Below are 19,314 nucleotides of genomic sequence, written 5' to 3'. Positions count from 1 at the left end.
CAATGTCAGGCTGCCCCTCCATCTCTCACACCCAGTGCCAGGCTGCCCCTCCATCTCTCACACCCAGTGCCAGGCTGCCCCTCCATCTCTCAACCCAGTGCCAGGCTGCCCCTCTATCTCTCACACCCAATCCCAGGCAGCCCCTCCATCTCTCACTCCAGTGCCAGGCTGCCCCTCCATCTCTCACACCCAATGCCAGGCAGCCCCTCCATCCCTCACACCCTGGACCATTTAAATGCAAGACCCAGGGTCAGCGTCCCCTTATCTGTCAGCAACACAAGACCCCACGTGACAAGGACACCCCCTGTCAGGGGTGACACAAAGGAGGACCCGGGTCAGGGCAGATAAGAAGTAGAGGAGGAGGGTTAATGGCACTCAGTTGGCACCTATTAAAAGTCTCAGTGCCAATGAAGAAGTGATGTCTTTAATTAAAAAGGTACCGGGAGCCTTTCCTAAAAATAAAGCAGGTCTCAGGAAACGTCGCAGCGCATACATTATACCGCGTGCACCCCACCCACGAGTGTCAGTGTCACTGCGTGTTACCCATACCTCTGTATACACCTCCACTCCCCCCACCACACGCTATACAGGGTGCTGGCTGCGTCACGTGCCCACCTGAGCCCTGGCTCTGTGCCCCCCTACCCATAGATAGAGAGGACGTGATTAGGGCAAATGATGGGACCCCCCCAAACCCCACTGAGGTGTCACAGAATGGGTCGTAAACAAGAGAGTGTCGTAAACCAGGTGCGGACAGAGCCAGGGAGAGGATAGAGGGGGGTGAGGGAGAACAGGGAGGGAGGGGGAGGGAGGTGGTGGTGTTAGGGGGGGCAGAGGAGGGGCGGGGGAGGGAGGTGACTCTAGCATTTAGACACAAGAGCGAGAGGATCATGGCGGATGGCCCCAGGTGTAAGCGCAGAAAACAGGCGAACCCCAGGCGGAATAACGGTGAGCCGGGGGGTTACCGGGGGTATCGCGAGGTACTGTGCGCTGTGCCCTGCCGCCCGGGAAGGGTGGTCTGGAGGAATAGAGGTGTGAGGGGCTGCGGTGTGTACCGCTCCATTACCTGCTGCCTCCTCCGCCTAGCGGCTCCCTGGACCGTTAGACGCATCTAATCACATGCTAATGGATGGGGGCACCTTATTTACCCCCCAGATACAGACTCTGCCACAGCTTCTCTCGGCTTATTTGTGAATTTTCGTCTTCTCTCCTCAACTCCAAACTTCTCGCCCTCCCTCTCGCTCTCTGCTCCTGGCTGGGGCAGGTAGTGGGGGAAGTAGCGGATCGGCAGCCACGTTATTACGGGAGGAGGAGGCGGTGGGGTGGGTGTCTTCTGGGGTTTCTCTCTAGATCTGGGGGGGTTTGGTTGGGGGGGGTCAAAGACTCACCCCGAAGAGTGTTTTTTGGGGGTCAGACTCTCATCATCCTCAGCCAGCGGGAGGCCGCCGTTATTATGAGTGCTATGAGTTGGTGATTTCTCTATAGAGCTGAGGCCAGCTAGAACCTTCCATTGAAAGCCCATGTAATGGGCACAAACTCCCATCACCCTTGGCCAGCCGAGCAGTGTCTGAGGGTGATGGGAGTTGACTCCACCACCACAGCCCGGGGGGCCTACAATTGACCAGTCACGCTGTCAGGAAGCCTTTTCTCTCACATATGTTATTGTTTTTGTTCATATTTAGAACTTTCTTGCATTATTCTTTTTTCTTTCTGGAAGTAGTTGTTACCTGGGTGATGAGCAGGCAGGGGAGGGGCAGGGTTGGCTGTCTTCTCTGTTGGAAGGCACTGTTGCTGCAGTGTGATTGTATTGATCGTGTATGAGATGTGGGTTTTCTACCTTTTTTTCTTGTTACTTGCCCATTTTTGATGATTTTTGGAGTTATACGACTGCTTGGCAAGTGATGCTGCCCTCCCCTTCTCACCTCCCCACAGGGCAGGATCTTCTAGAACTTTAACCGTTTAAAACAATGTCTGGGCACTCTTAGCTGCTGCATCACCTCTTTGGAGACAGCGCTGTCAGTCTACACCGTCCCTGCCGTGTGAATGAAGACTGACGGCAGGGATGCCCAAGAGGTTCTGCAGCGGCCGATCACCTTGATTATGGGAAATCGGCAAATTCTAGAAGCAGAACAGTGACTCATTACCTTGACACAGTATGCTGCAGGCTTTAACCTACTTGCCTCTGTGATGGGGCATGTGACCTTAAATGGTGACCCAAATGGGGCAAGTGCCCCCACCTCCGCCTTGGTCTTGATTTAAGGTGACGCCCCCTTCATTCATTGGTTTAACACTTGTCTGCTGCACAAGGATCCAGCAATGCGCTGCACACACACACACTCGCTCTGCTGCAGCGCTGGCGTATGTCCCCAGCACTGATGGGGTTAAAGCAGTGCATATGCTGGATCTGCAGCTCACATTGTGATGTTTCCACTGACATTGCAGCTGCAGCTCACACCCATCTCTCCGCACGGCTGCTTTATCATCAGCATTATCTCTTTATTATTTATTATTATTATTATTATCTTTTATTTATATAGCATCAACGATCTACGCAGCGCTTAATACAATACATATATTCAAGGGGTCTGACGAGACGAGAATTGACAGACTAACCGACACGTTAGGTGAAGAGCTTACAGGGGTATCAAGAAAGAAAGAGTGCCGTTCTCCGTTCTTTCTTCATTTTTATTTTTTCTTTCTTCGCTTTTCGCTGGCGTTTCTATCAAACAAAACTTAAGACCAACCGCAATGGCTTATTCTGTGTTGTCAAACTGCTGGTCTTATGGGGTGGGGGGCATTTTTAAGTGTATTTTCCATTCTGGAGGGGGTGGACGAGGGTTGATGATGATGAATTTGGGTGCGGTGAAGGCTGGGGAATGGCCTACATTAAGTAAAGTTTTTTTTTCTTATCCTCCTCCTTCTTCTTGCAAAAGGTACCTGTCAGTCTACAAAAGGGGGTGGTGTCTGCCGAAGGGGGGCCCCTTTTTTTTTTTTGCTCTGTCCAACAAGCCGCCGCAGCCTATATAAGGATAACGTTTACATTTCACTCTCTGTAACCCTGGCTGTATTTTATTCTTCATCTGCCCTCCAACCCTCCCCACCGTCTCCTTTTCCTTGAGTTATTTCAAGGTATAGAGGTTCCAGAACCCGTAAGGGATAACCGCTGTGAAACATGTTGCAGGCACCCTGAACCCTCCAAAAAGGGGTTAATAAAGACATTTTCCAAGTCCAGGGAAATACAGATCAAGGAAGCGGGAGGGAATGCTCCTTGTTTTTGTACCCCCCCCCCCCTGCTGCATGCAGCTGAGACTCAGTAACACTTTTTTTTTCTCTCTCTTCTTCCTTGGCATTTTTTTTTTGTAAAGGTTTTGGTTTTGGGATTTCCTGCCGTGGGCTTTGGTGGGAAGGATTATATCTTTTTTTCTATTAATACCCCCCCCCCCCCGATACTGTGATACTCATCGACTTACTGTTCCGTCTTAAAATTACAAGGCGTTCTGGTTAACTCATAAAACAAAACAAAAATCTTATTTAATTTTTTTATTTAAATTTTTTTTTTTTTTTGCGCTTTAAATTTTCCAGGTTTAAAGGGCTTGGGATTCAAAATCCAGTCCCTCCAAGAATATATAATTATTCCTATTTTATTTGCATTAATATTTCAGATCCGGTGCTTATTTCAAGGTAAATTTAGGCAAATGCTCAGCTTTTTTTTTTTTTTTTTTTCTGCAAATCCATTTTTTTTTTCAGATGATGGGAGGAAAGGCTGCTGACGACATGTGTGTGACATGTGGTTGTGAGCCACCCAGCGCCTGTGCAGGCAGCCCTGTAAACATGTTTACCTGAGCAGGGATGGAACCTGGATTTTTATTGTCTTTTTTTTTAGAGGAGAATAATAACCGTTTTTTTTGCTACAAAAGAATGACTAATCTGGAGTCTGTGGCGCTGCGTTGAAACGTCTGGATCTCAATTGACATCCACAGGGAATCGTTCTCGCTGCACCAAATGGCAACTTGTGCAGGTAGAGGGATAAAAAAAAAGATGGTGTTTAGTTTTCTCGTGCATGTCTCAGCCCACCCCTGTCTGCCTCCTTCGTCCTCCGGGGAGGCATTGATTTACCTCCATCAAGGCAATTTTTTTTAACCTTATCCTTAATGCTTTTTTTTTTTTTTTCTTTTCTTTGTGAAACAAAAGGCGTGATGCCCACGATCACAGATTGCCCACGATGCCACCCACCCTGCAAACAAAAGGGGCATAGTGAACGCTCGTTGCCAGGTATTCTGGTACAGAGAGATCTCGCGCTTCCGTCCCACCTTTATAGCGTTCTAAACGGAGGAAAGAGACATTCCTTTTTATCATTTACTATTTTTTTTTTATTAATTAGATGAAAAAAAGGGGGGGGAGGTTGGGCTTAATTTGTCTGCCGTTAGAATTGATATTTGGCAATCAGAATAAGAAATAACAACACGCTGTATTTTTTTGTTAGAAGAATATTATCTGTCGAGTCTGATGTGTGCTGCTATTAACCTTTCGTTTGCCGGTGGGAGCTAGACGTGACATAATTTGCAATGAGTGCGTGGAAAATGACCCTATACAGAATTTTTTAAACAAATACAATTGGTGGCATTGTGATTTTGGGGTGTTGCACAGTAGTTTGGGTGCATTAAGGGAGGGGGGGCTTCTTGTAAGTAATGGGAGCTGACAGCCTGTGAACTAATTGAAAGCATTTGGCTATAGGACCGAACCGCATGTGTTCAGCTACTTGTTAGTGCGGCGGCTCCTGGTTTTAAGGCTGCTTTAGTGCGTCTTGGTTTATTTACTCATACGGGAAGGAGGTCTGCTCCATCTCGCCTGGATGGTAACTGAATTTTGATAAGCTCTTAAGCCTTTCAATGTATGTTGGTGTTTAGTGATCTACCAAGGACTTATCTTCCGGCTCAGCCCTGGTAAGTCAGGACAGCAGTGAAATTGCTATTCGAGGTCTGGACACATACAGCAGGGAGGAGTTTGCCGGGGAATGACTTGCTATTTCTACCTTTTTTTAAAAAAAAAAAATGTAATTCGCTGGGGGTAAAGCGAAGCCAGGCACGCACCACCGAAACATAGATAAGAACATTCGGCCCTTCTAGTCTACCTATTTTTCCTGATCTAAAGACTCAGACCCTAATCGGTAGTTATTCTAGTCTTAGATTCAGGATAGCTTTATGCCTGTCCAATCCATGTTTAAATTCCCCTGGTTAGATTAGCCTCTACCGCTTCTGCCGGGTGGTAGTTCCATTTATCTACCACCTTCTCAGTAAAGTAAGACTTACGAACGTTACATCTAAGCCTCCGACCTCCACATCACCAGCATCCACTACCTCGGAATAACTATTAAATTGTAGAAATTTTATTTCATACCCAAGAAAGTGCTCGGTATACCGTGCCTTTATTTTGCCTTCTATAGATACATCTTGTTTTTATTATGCAAACATTGTTTACAACTTGTTGATTCATAATAATAATTTGAATGTAAAGTAAACAAAAAATCGAGTGGGCAGAAGATAATATATGTAGCCGGCAGGGTATATAATGCTTGAAATGCCCCGTGTCTTTTAAGAAGATTACGTCGCGTGTCCTTGCAGGGTCTGAAAGTGCCTTTGCGTTCTTCGGCTGAGTGTGAAGTGTTAAGGAAGGAAGTCTGCTTTTAGTTACAGTAAAGGTTGCGAGGCATTGCTTACGTGTATTGTCATTTTTTTTTTTTGGGTCACAGCACGCCCTTCTCACAAGCCCGGGGGGGGGGGGGGGGGTAAAGAGACCGCTATCTGCACCTCCCAGATTTTAAGCCCTGCTATGAAACAAGCTCCAGTCCGTTAACTCAAAGGTGTTAACAACTGGCAGGATGTCAGGTGCCGGTGACGCCTTGGGATACTGCATTTTTTGGTCATGAGTTCCTCCCCCTCCGTTCTTCTTTCAACTTTCGTATCATGTTTTCACTCCGAGCTGGATTTAAACTTTCATTTGGGGAATTGAGGAATTCTGCCCAAGTTAACATTCCATCCCCGGCTAGCGGATCGCAGGGCCAGCTGAGTTAATTTACTGCTTTAAAAGGTTTCATGTAACCGGAACGAGAAGTGAAGTTTTCCATTGCTTGGATTTGTGGATCGTGTGTTTATTAAACAATATTTAACTTTTTATTATGGGGGGAAAAAAGGACCATATATTTATAGTTTGTAGTGAATAAATACAGCACTATTGTTAAGTAAGAGTGAATTACTGGTAATGTCATCGGGATTCATTGCTGATCTTATACAGGGGAACTCAACGCAGGTAAAATGTTTACTGTTTGGGGCTCCTTGTAAGTCTATCTTGCTCGTACTTAACTCGTTTACTGAGAGGGTGGTAGATAGATGGAACGGGCTCCCAGAAGAAGAGGTAGAGGCGAATATAGTGAGGGACTTTAAGCATGCATGGGATAGGTATAAAGCTATCCCGAATCTTAACGGGACCAACGACTGATTAAGGTCTGAGTCTCTGGTTCAAGAAAAATGGGCAAACTAGATGGTTCTTATCTGCCATTAAATGCTACGTGTAATGTTACGAAAAGTTACTATCACTTTATTTGCATTTGAACTGGCGTGGGACATACGTGCACATCAATGCTACTTGGTGGTCAATCAGCATTAGAGCATGTTTTTAAAGACCACCTTATATCTAGTGTGTCAGTGGTCTGGGGAGCTGATCCCCAAGGTTTTTTTTAATGTTTTGGCTCTTTTGCTCCCTCCTGTGGGCCAGCCACTCAGTATTTACTTCAAACCACCAGTTCGGCGTTGGTTCCAAGAATAGCAAGGTTCTGGGAGAGCGTGAGCAGAGGGCATATTAAAAATAGAATGGCGATGGAGGCAGTCCTGGGGGGGTGGGAATCGTGGGATTGGAGTTCTCTTAATGGCGCCCAGTCCTCCAGCACATCGCATTTCCCGTGTGATTACCCCGTTTTTAGAATAGTGACAGATTTGGGCAGGTTCCACTAAACTGCAGCAACCGCTCAACTAGCGTTAGACTACAACCCCCATCATCCTAAGCCACCAGCAGCGCTCTTACCTCACAGTGCTGACACTATGTGTCAATGAGAAATATTGAGGTGTCCATGAGATGACTCTGGAAAGTTACGTGCAAAAAATCTGCGCTTTGCGACATATTTGTAAAATCTTTATAGTTGTTATATTTATAGTCTTATATACGACAGGGAGATTGGAAGTTTTCGGTTTGCTGTGTCCTGCTATAGTATAACATATATATATATATATATATATATATATATATAGGTTTTTGGCCCCCAAGATGGCAGGGTCGGTTGAGAAAACCACTAGGATCTGATTAAAAATACATTTTCAATAATATTGTGCTGTTTTCGCTTTTAAGAGTTGTAGTTTTTGCATAATATGTTTTCCGACAGCTGCATATTAGTCATTTGAATATGTTCTTGGCCCTTCTAGATGAACACCCTGACTCCTTACCGTACTGTTTTTGGTAAATAGAAGAATGGCTCAGACTTAATCACTCAGACACACACTCAGACTAATGGAATAATGGACTTCATTAGCGCTGCCATAAAGTATCAGCTCAGTGCGGTGATTGAGCAGGAAATTCACCCCAAATATAACAGGACTGACAGAAATGGCGGCCTCCAGGTTACAGATAAAGGAAGTTTATTGGTACAAAATGGGATAAAATCAGTTTTTTTGTGAATGGTAACCAACAATACGGTATACAGGACTGGTTTTAATGCTGATGGAGAAAAAACATGGGCCTTCCCCTTTAATTTCTGTATAAAAACACACATAACCGGCCTTTCATCAGCCTCTCACTGACTTCCCCTTTAATGATTTAATTGCCCTCCCTTATAGCGGACTAGCAGCCTATTACCACCGCAAATCCCTGCTTCCTGCAGACACACGGGGGCATTAGGATTGATTACATTGACTGTAAAATGGCTATTTTTTATCTTGAATTTTGCATCATCCCTTAATGGAATTGAGGATTTTTTTTATCATAGTTATTATTGTTTAGCATTCTATTTCTTTGCCAACAAAACATTAGCAAACACGATGATCTTGCTGAAAAGTCTAATCGCATTGTTTCATGTATTTTTATATAAATGGTGTGTGACTAGCAAGGGATCATGGGAGTTGTAGTCTTTCTGCTTTCTCCAGGTTTTGGATGCATAGATTTCCACTACGGTAGGAACATCCTATATGCCGGATTTGGATTGTTTGTCTCCCCATCGGCCATCACTCCTAGACACTGCCTTCACCTCTGTAGAATAAGCACCCGGGGACTTTGACCCCCTCTGAGTGCAGGAATGGTTTGAGGACGGATCTTGAACGCCCTGCGATGCTTTGTAGTCGCTGTATGTAAGCGCGGTCTTGAACGAGGCTTCTAGATGCTTGTGCTGGCTGGTGCAGGTTTTCGAGCCGCTCGCCGGTTAAACTCATTACCCCGTATTGTGAATGCTGATCTCATCCAGGTCTAGTAGGCCATCTGCTCTGCTCAGCCTTCATCCAGCTTACACAGGTCTGAATGCATGGCTCAATCAAACCTCCAGGCTTTTGTTTAGTGGATTCATCCTTCATCAGAGGAAAACTCATCATGACTTAGTTTAATGATGTCGGACATTAATATTAATACATCAATCACTATTATTATTATTATTACTACTGTTATAATAATCTTTTATTTATATAGCGCCATCAATTTCCGCAGCGCTTCTAACAGTCCCTACATTCACAGGATCTGATAAAACTAGAATTTAATAGCTTATACTTATATAATTTCCTTATTGTGTAAATATTTAGAGTTTTCAGAGATATTATCAGTTTTCTAAAGTGACATTATAGATGCCCGTGTTTTTTTGAGTAAAAATATTTAAAATACTCTTATTGTTTACCATGCCTCCTAAGTGTCCGCTGGAAATGGAGAAGCTCCTTGTTGGTACTCAAATCCATCTACCCCTCTTTCCTCCCCTGATGTCCCTCTTTCTAGGACCTCAGTACATTCGAATGAATGTGTGCTACATGGTTAAAAAAAATGCGTTCATAAATCCAACGATGTAAATAAATAAATAAAAAATCTTTTAATTATATATATATATATCGTAAAGTCACTTAAAATCTCCCAGTAAAGACCCCACAGCCATGCCTCTTAAAACCTTCGTCATCCATGGCTGTAATGCTCATGGAATTTTGGTGTCTTTTTAAACGCTAAACAAATGTTTCCTTAAATTATTATCTTTGTGGCACCATATGATATGGGTTTCCATCAGGAAATCCCCTGCCTGCTAACTTTAATAAGTCAAGGTGGGTTGCGATCAGTGGGAAATTCCAAATCTATAATTCATACACAATATATATATATATATATATATATATATATATATATATATATGTATACACCAATACAGTATATATGCAGAGCTATAACTCGGTTGGGCCCTTTGTATATATATATATACACACGCTGGACATAACACTGCGTGTTTATCTGACATTTTTTTTAATAAGTATCAAGAAAGGACACCAATGCTTAGATATAGACAGCTGTTTCTTATTCAGAGAACGAGTTGTTTAGATCCTTATTTCCTAACAAAGAACAATGGTTGTTGTAAAGACGTTGTTGCCACATTCAGCAGGCTGGCTGAGAGTGAATGGAGTTAAACGTTACAGAATGGGGAGCCGTGCAGAGGTGTAAGGGTTAATGGATGCTTTTGATGCTTCGGTGCTTTAGGATGGAGTATGTCGTTTTGAAACTTTGTCATTTTGAAACCAGTCGCTTGGTCCGTGTGTCTTAGAAACCATGGGCGCTCGTTTAAATGATTCTCCTAGCTTTGGGGACCGGTCTCTACCCTTATTCCTAAATAGACCGGGGAGAGACGCCGACCACGGTTCCAGCAATCGCCATGAGCCACGGATCATCTAATGATCGTTACTTCAGTTCTACTCCGTGATGCTTCGTGGCAAACAGGTATTTGGTGTTTTGGGTTTTTTGGGTGTTTTGGGCAGGAGGATTGTGATCTGAATTTAGTTTTCACCCTAAATAAAGTTGGACCGGCTTTGTTATACTGTTTTATGCCTAAAGAGGCATTGAACATTTTTTTTACATTAAAACCCATGTTTTTGCTGATTTTATCTAATCACAAGCTATAAAAAAAAGGAATAGAAACTTAAAGGGGAACTCCAAGCCCGCCGTTACCCTTTCATTATGGCGTTTTGGTTGTAAGTAATATGGATGTAATGTTCTTCTCAAATGTTACATTTATAATGTATTTTGTCACTACTTAGAATCTCCACAATGAGTTATTAAAGGGTTAATATTTCAAGAATCTCAGGTTGAACTCATCTAGAAAGTTCCCGAGTATGGAAGTAAAGAGGACCCTGTATAAAACTTAATGCGAGTTCCTGCTTTTCTGTATCAAATAACGAAACGGATACAGATTGCCGGGTACCCTACTGACAGCATAAACGTGCCACCTACGGAAGTAAAAGTCACGAGAGTCCCCTTCCGCCTCTGCTGCCCACGTCCTCCATTGCAGTGGCCAAAGTTGGTCACGGACGGTCCAAGTGCGGGAGTTCCCATGCGCATGCTTAGATCCCTCTGCATGGATCCATATGGACACAGTGAGCCCGTATGGATACTGTACTGTCTGCGACCGGCTCTCCCCACTGCCGTACCGCCATACTGCAAAACGGGAAGCGACCGCGTAGATACCTTTCTATTCCTTTTTTGAGCTTGCAGGCAGATAATAAAGTAAAAAATGTTACTCTTAATATTAAGATGAACTGCTTTCTTAGTAAAAATCAATGCCTCTTAAAGGGGCACTGACTGGATTTAAAATAAACTTCATTATCTGTTTTATCTGTTACCCTATCCCTGTTATCTGTTTATTGCCACCGCAGGATTATGTCAGCTTGTGAGGACAGCCCGGTAAGTCATACAGATAAGGTGATGTTTATTTGGCACCTTGACTTGTGAAACAGTAGCCAGTCTTCCATGGCTTCATAGACATCACATGCAATGTGAATAATCGGCTTTTGCAAGACGTTTTCGTTGTCGGGATCCGTTTGATCCCACGGTTAGTTGGTCCACACGTAGTAGATATGAAGGAAACCACGGCCGGTCATTCATGCTTACCTTTATTATACATTGATGGCAGTGGCAAAGTACATTGGTCTCTTGGCAATAAGCATAACTTCACTGGAGATGACATGGTACGTACTATCGTACTCGACATGGGTCTTTGTTAGTATGTGTGAGTAATGGAAGCCATGTGTATACTCTATCCAGATTCCCCCAAAAATCCAGCCATGGGTTCCCTTGGTTCTCAAGACTTAAATGCTACTCCAGGTCTTCTGGGTCCATCAAACCCCCTCTGTCCACCGTTCACTTTTATCATAAGCAACATTCTATTTATTATTTACAATAAAGAGTAACGTTCCAATAACAAAGTTGCCTTTAACATAAACGTGTATTTATTAAAATAAAGTAAAACTACCAATTATTTCTTATTTTCTCCTGTTTTTGCACTTTAGTATCTAAAATCGAATGCAGTGTGACGGACACATTTATTGTGTAGCACTGGTTCTTTATAAACACGCATAAAGGTGCACATAGGTGACAGAATGTACATTTTAAGACATGATGGTATAAAAAGAATCATACAGTATACGATTAATGAGTCCGTGACACTTCTAGGTGCGCACATGAAAGGCCAAGCCTCTTTATATGATAAACAGCTAACGCGTTCACTCTCTCCGGCCTAAAGGATAGGGTGTCACTTTCCTGATTAAAACCCTGATAGAATGAAGCAGGACTAAGGATTTGCTGCGGATCCTGGATAGTTGGCTAGTATGGTTTGCCAACACATTGAGCAATACGTTGAGTGTTCCTCGGTCCTTTTGACGCTGAAATCAGTAGATACACTAAAGTGAGAGATGACGCTTACATAGTAATTTTAACCATTTTCAGGCTTATTCTGAAGATAGGTGTCGGAAAGCCCTTTTTACTTTCCTCGCTGTGCCGGTGGAGGCTGGAGTTTGCTCTGTAAGGAAAGCTCCGTATTTAGTTTGCCCAAACCCTTCTAGTTGAATACGTCTTGTCTTGAGTATTCATGTCATGTTTTCTCCCTGCAGGAGCTTCAAGCTGGGTTTTTTTTTCCTCCCCATGAGGTTATTTATGACTCTTTTCCCTGCTGCCACGTGTGGAACGAACCGTAGAGCTTCGCTTTTTATTCCGATAAGAGCCGATGTAACAGATCTGCGCGAGGTTCTAAACCGAGATTATCTCTACCCAAAAGATTTCTATGGATGCGTTTGAGCGTATTTTTCATGGGTTTCCATGCCTCGTGTGTAAATATCTAATAAACAAAAAAGTCAACATCCAGAATATAAATATAAATGGTGGGGCCGTGGAAGGGCCTCCACGTAAGTGCGGTTGCTGTGTGGTTTCTGATCTGTTGTGAATGGGATCCTTGGCGTCGGAGTTTAGTTTTTGTCCTGGTGGGATTCAAATCCACCAGAGGTGGGGTTATGGAAAGCTCCCAGTCCCCGAATCCCACTTTTACTTGTCTAAGTGACAGCTGGGTCCTCCCTGCTCCTTTGTGCCGAACATTCCCAGCTCCTGCAGACATGGAAATTGATGCATTTGTCTCCATGTAGCACCCTCCCCCCCCCAAGCCCAGTCACCTCTTTGCTAAATTACCAGTCATCTTTACCCCCTTAGAATTCAAGCGCGATCCCCGGATCCATTGTTACCAACAATACTTCTGCATGGACACTTTTATCTAGCAGTCCCAGGGAGGTCCCATTGTTGAGATGAGGGTCATCCATGTTAAACCAACCCTTGATTTATTAAAAGAGGAAAAAATGCAAACGCTTCATCTTTTATTTTTATATCTCATGAAGAGATGGACTTGCTCTAGTTTCAGTACATAAAAAATAATATTTAGGCACTCAATCATGTATATGTCTCTTCACAAGTTTTCTTTTTTTTTTTTTTACTAGAGTATTTTTTTTTATGTTTCTTTTTTACCATAGTATTTTTTTTTTTTTTTTGCAGGCATATTTTTTATATATATTTTTCATTTATTTTTTTTAACAAGAGTATTTCATTTATTTTTATTTTATTTATTTATTTATTTATTTATTTACCAGAGTATGTCTGTATTCTTTAGAATTTGAGCTGTGTTTTGCAAAACGTGTAACCCCCGTAATATCACGCTGTTGTGTCGTGTTTAAGTTCACCCGGCTTCAAACACTTTGTGTTCATTTTAAATACTTTCTTTGCTACTTTTGTAATTGCCTCTCAAGTTTCAGGGCTTCCAAGATTTTCCTGAAAATTGGTGCGCATAATAATTTGCTTTCCTGAGCTCGTGTTGCTAAAAATGCCGTTAGATCAGTAGTGGAAACCGTTTCCAAGAAATTGATGCAAATCAGAGCTTTATATTAGAGTTTTGGGCTGCGCAGGCATCTGATGACGTATCTGGTTACAAAGAAAGATGCAGTTATGGTGAATGTGTTTATCTGAGTCATTTCTAAGCAGAGCCTTACATAATATTTTTGAGTATTTTTTTTTAATTTTTTTGTAGGATTTTATGACAGGCTTCTAAAATAAAAATCACAATTCCTACCAAATAATGTGTCCTAATTCTGCAAAAATTTGTTATCCCTTAATTAACTTTTACGTCTCTCTCGGACTGTGCAGAGAGGTTTCTTTACATTGTGAGACCTCATCGCTAGGTACATATTGACTGTATTCCCCTTCACAATAGTTCTTGTCACAAGCCGATGTGTAGACCAAATTGTCTACCTTTTTTTCCCCCCCTTAAGCGTGATTAGCTCAGAATGCAGATCTAGCATTGTATGACAAAATACTTTCACATGGTTACATAGTTACCCAGGATAGAAAAGACCAAGTCCATTAATGTGAAGCCCTACAAGTACCCTTATCTGTTGATCCAGAAGAAGACTCAAAACTGAGGCTTTTATCCCAAAGAGGTTCCTTCTTCACTCCAAAGTCAACCAGATTTTCCCTGGACCAAAATTAAGAAGCATTTTCTGCTTCTATAGCAACAAAGCCATTTATATATAATAATTATAATATAGAATTTTTATAATGATTTTGTATATTTAACGATAATCAAACACCTGGCACCGTTGGTAGTTCGGGGGGGTACTGGTTACAACGCACACCCGTCTACTGTCTGTATTCATTTAGGTCGTTATCACACCCGGGAACACCCAGGCACCGGCTACCCGGAGCTCCCCCTTTTTGAAATGCGGGTAGGCGGTTTTGTAGATGCCGGTGGGCGGCCCAGCTGGCGTTGGTGGGCAGTCTTACTGAAAGCTGCCTGTTTTGAAGGGGGAAGTGGGCGGGGAGTTGGGCGTGCCACATACCCGCTTCCATGACCCGGTGACCCGGGGAAGCAGCCCTCTACCCGGAGGGTTACCTGGTATGGTTAATTTTCCGCAGGCTCGGCGTGTGTTGTCACATATTGCAGAGCCCTTAAAATGCTCTATAATCTGACATTTCACGGACTTCCGTTAATTCCGTGCTCCTCGGCACATATTCTTTCTGTTATGTTACATGGTAGCGGAGCCACCAAAGAATTGGAATACAGGTATAGCCCCCACTTTTCGGAAGTTCGCTTTACGCCACTTGGCTTTTATGAAAAACCGACATTAGCTCCTGTTTTCCGTAACCGAAAGAAATCCGAAGGGGATTTATTTTTTAACGAAAATTGCGTTCATTGCTTTTTGTTTAGTTTGCCCTTTTTTCCTGAAATAAAGATTAAACCTTAATACGTCCTTAGTCTCGGTTTCAGAAGCCACATGTCTGTGCCATACATATTTAAATTCCCTCACTGTATTACCCTCTACCACTTCTGCTGGGAGGCTGTTCCACCCAGGCAAGTTTGACAGGGTTGCAGCTGTGTTTCTTTTTTTTATTATTTTTTTTTTTGCGAAAAGTTTTTTTGGTAATCTGTGACAAAATGTTCGGTAATACAAAGTGGTTTTGTCCAAAGACACATAGAACCCGATCCAACCACACACAGGCTGTGTAAAGCACAGAATAAAATGTCTATTAACCCTTCTTTTACTTAACGATTAATTTAAATCCATTTTGTTTTCTTGACACAAGTTAGTGAAAATCATGTTCTTACTAAAAATAATAATGCATAATATTAAAATAAATTTATAAAAAAAAAAAAAAACGGTGTTCCTTAATCTATCAAATCCGTGTCCATACCCAACCCCAACCCCCCCCCCGCCCTGGGGGCGTGCAGAACAAACTGTCCATTTCTTAAAAATAATTAGAAAAGTAACTTTTTTTTGCGTTGCCGTAGAAGGTATACATCTGCCTGATCTCCACTTTGTCTGTTGAAAGCGATGGTGGATTCCTTAATGAGCTGTTGTGTGTCAAAGAAGTGAAAGCGCGTGACAAAAGGCTTCGTTACCTATACAGTTTGTTCGATGTACCTCGTAGAATTTTATTGTCAGAGAAAAGCCCCATTCAGCCCTTGTGTATGAGAGGCAACAGCCTATTCACAAAGGCTTGTGGGAAATTCTTTCAAACTTCTTCCTTTTTCTTTTTTTTTTTTCATTCTTACAAAAGTCCTTAAAAAAAAAAAGAAAAAAAAAATGACAATCGTGCATTGTCAGGTTTTTTTTTATATTTTATTATTATTTTTAATCTAAAAAAATTACTATAAATATTTAAATATATTTTGGTGTTATTTGTGATATGTAAAGGAAAAGTGCTCTGATGGCCCCAATGTACGATTGTTTCTGCAGCAAAATTTTGGTAAAAACACCAAATTTAACGGCAGATCAGTCCCATCTAGTCTGATGTAGAGAGACAAACTGTTATCGGCGCTTGGACTACCTTTATAAAGCTTAATTTTATGTGATTTGGCCCTTTTATGATGGACTGTTAATGGATTAAGTAAAAAAATAAATACTGCATTCCTTCACATTGAATAGGAATGACCCACGTAGTGGCATCCGGTGCCGAGGACTTGCTGCGCATGCAGTCTGTACTGAGGTATGCTCCGTGCCTTCAGCGGAGGCAGCCGGGGGAGGAGTTAAGTGAGACGAAATAACGCAAATAACTGAAGAATTCCTGCACCAATTTAAAACTCTCACATTTAACCCATAATAACTATTACACTGGTTTATTGAACATGAAACGTGACTGCTTATTTTTCTTTTTGCCCATCCGTGAATATAATGATGACACATAGACATGTTACAGGATCACCGACATGTCACGGCTCCCTACGCCTTTCCATTCGCGTGACATCACTCAATCTTCTATGATTGGTTAAGAAAGTAATATTATTGCCAATAAAGTCGGTTTCGATGATCGCAGCACGCGGGTTTACTCTGCGTCCTTTCAGCGCTACCTTGGCTGACACCATATGGTGGATGTTAGGAGCGGCAGCTGCGCGCGGTGTTACGTGTCTCGTAAATCGTTCCCCATGAAATTCCCGAGGAATCCGGCCCGTTACGTTGTAAACAAGTGTCTTCTAAGTGCTGGGGAGAGGTTTATTTTCTTCTTCTTCATCATCTGCCTCGGTAGGAACTTCATGATCATTAGAAGGTTCTCTATAAACCCCACCTGGGCCAACAGTCCCAAACAGCCATTCTTTATGGAAAGTGTATCTCTGGTTTTATCTCCGATGTTTGGGGGAACTGATTTTTTCTGTACCAGGGAATAAGCGTCTAAATTTGTCATGCTCTCCTCACTAAGCTCGGAAAGCCAAATCTACCGGCCACTGAGGTCTAAATAGAATCGACACAAACGTGAATTTAAATAGAAACACAGATAATGACGGCAGATAAGAACCATTCGGCCCATCAGATCTGCGTGGTTTTCCTGTTGTAAAGACTCGAACCTTAATCAGCCTTTGGTCTTGTCTTAGATTCACCCATGCAAGCTTAAATCCCCTTACTGTGTTAGCCTCTACCACTTCTGCTGGGAGGCCGTTCCGTTTAATATGATATGTTTACAATATGTCAGTGACCTTGAAAGGATTGAGTGTGAAATAAGCCCAGGGTTTCTCGTAGTCCTCGCTCAGATAGCCAGCAAGTCAAGCAGTAGTGTCAACCTATACATTATACCAGAATTTCAAGTAGGTGTATAGATCAAAAGCTTTGTATTGATTTGGACTGTCCACTATTTGTGACCTAGCACTGTATGCCAATGAGCTGCTGACGTGGCAAATAATCTGCATGGCGATGTCACCGGTGTTACACAATTGCTTGGATGTATACTTTGTTTTCTTTATTATTATTTGTATTGTTATTCATAATTATTGCTACAATTTAACATAAGGAGGTGCACAGCTCTGTGTGTATAACTATAAAGTGTCCCAAATTAATTTTACTATTAAGTGCGTTCTGAGCATTCTTTGCGCAGGATCCTCTCTTGTTCTATGAACCCGAATTTAGCGCTACTAAAGTTTGATCATATTGTTTAGTGATTATTTATAGAGACACTGTATCCCCCGGAGCCCCCTTAATACATAATGTATATGAAAGTACTTTGTAACTTCCTTCATATGCATTGTTCAAAGTTTTAAAAAAGCTACAGCTCCCACCCTCCCAGGAATTTCACCGCTGATTGGCTGAATTGTATCAATGCGGGACATAACCATTGAAACTAAGCTTTAACATAAGCGCTTAGCTAGGGTGCTCTGTCCAAAATCGTTGTGTCCTCAATGCGTCTGTATAATCCGGTTTTAGTAAATTTGCCCGGTTTCGTCTGAGTGTAATAAAACTCCACTGGTGATGCTGCTTTTAGCGTTGTGTGCCTCGCCTCTCCTCCGGCATGCCGAGAGTTAACCGTATTCCTTATAGATCCCCGGTTGGTGTATTAAGTAGTAGTGTGATTTATGGTTGCAGATCAAGTAACGCAAAGCCCTTCACGCTGACCCTTGTTGCTTATTTCTAGAGGAAATTGTAACCATTGTGGACACAATCAGCTTTGTGGGTGAGGACTTCCTGTTTCTCTGCTGATTTTAGCTCGGCGTTGAGGCTGCGTGATGGCAGAAACCCACATGCTTGGAGAGGTCAGGGTTTTTGCAGCCAGGTTGCAAGCAATAGCTAGGGACTCTGCATGTATATGTGTGTATATACGGTATATTGTTTTGTATAGCACCATCATATTCCGTAGCGCAGTACAATGGGTGGAATATATATGTATACACTGTGTGTCATTGTTTTCTTAGTTTGTATAGCTCAGAATTTGTATCCAAGTCCTGTTCGAAGTGGCTTTGTCCTTAAAGTGCCAAGATTCATACCATACTGACAGTCCCAGGGCACGAAGAGGACAGTCCAGAACCATAGCTGCCAATTGTCCCTGTTAAGAGGGACTGTCTTTTCTCCTCCTTCTTTTCTGAAATCTCAGAATGTTTAAGTGTTCTAAAGATTCAAATGTCACAATAATGTTTTTTTTAAATGAAGCTGTGTGAGCATAACACACCATGCTTTCACCAAAAATAAATAGCAATAGTACCCCCTACCCCAAACATTTCAGATGACCAAATGGGGACACTTTGGGGTATCGTTGGGGTGTGAGAAGCGGCGGGGAAGGGCTGCTATAGCGCAGACCTCCCTGAGTTGGTCAGTAAAGATCAGAGAATCTATAGACCTCATTGCCCTCAAAAGCAGGACAGTGGGGTAGCACCCAAAAATGGGACTATGAAAGCTGGTGTGAGGTATGACAATTGTTCATATTCACACAAAATCTCTTAGTAAAGCCTGCATCTAACCACACCCACTAATACAATAGTTTCTATCTTTAGTAATTGATAATGTGGGGGGAAGGGTGTATGGAGAAGCACCACCCACTTCCAGCACTGATACGCCCACTTCCCCAACTAATTTCTGAATTGTTTCACCGTGTCACATGATGTAGAGGTCCTAAGGGTATTGGTTTATAACAAGTGCTTGTAGTGATGTCACCCAAGAAGGACGCCGTTTAACGCAATGTTTACAGAGCTCATAACTAGAAGCAAACCGAACATTTTCATAATATTAAACAACTCCGTTTCATTTCTCTAAAACAGCCGTCTAATGTTATAAGTGCCGGCACCTTTAAGCCAATGTCTTCATTTACTTGAAATAGTAGTACATCTGTTCTTTAGGATTTGCGATTAAGCGGTGTTATTTGTGTCTTCAGGAACACAGATACAACGCATCACAAACTTAACCCTTTGAGTGTTTTGTTGTGCTATGCCGTCTGGGAGGCAACACTTTAGATACTGGGAGATGGAAGACCCCTGAA

At 42.5% G+C, this 19,314-nt stretch overlaps 1 protein-coding gene across 2 annotated transcripts in view; it reads left to right on the top strand.

The window, feature by feature from the left end:
- Positions 1-872: 872 nt before the first annotated feature.
- ZEB1 (zinc finger E-box binding homeobox 1) overlaps positions 873-19,314 on the top strand; it is a 55,230-nt gene continuing 36,788 nt past the window's right edge. Inside the window, exon 1 of one of the 2 annotated variants that reach the window (XM_053466526.1) lies at positions 873-945. In XM_053466526.1, coding sequence (XP_053322501.1) covers positions 888-945 — 58 coding nt within the window. In that variant the 5' untranslated portion in view covers positions 873-887. Of the gene's footprint in view, positions 946-3,908; positions 4,016-19,314 lie in introns of those variants that run through there. The other variant, XM_053466528.1, reaches the window with a different exon arrangement.

The sequence above is a fragment of the Spea bombifrons genome, chromosome 5, assembly GCF_027358695.1.
Source record: "Spea bombifrons isolate aSpeBom1 chromosome 5, aSpeBom1.2.pri, whole genome shotgun sequence".
NCBI classification, from domain to species: domain Eukaryota; kingdom Metazoa; phylum Chordata; class Amphibia; order Anura; family Pelobatidae; genus Spea; species Spea bombifrons.
The sequence above is the reverse complement of the archived record's forward strand: the minus strand, read 5'-3'. Positions and strand labels throughout refer to the sequence as shown.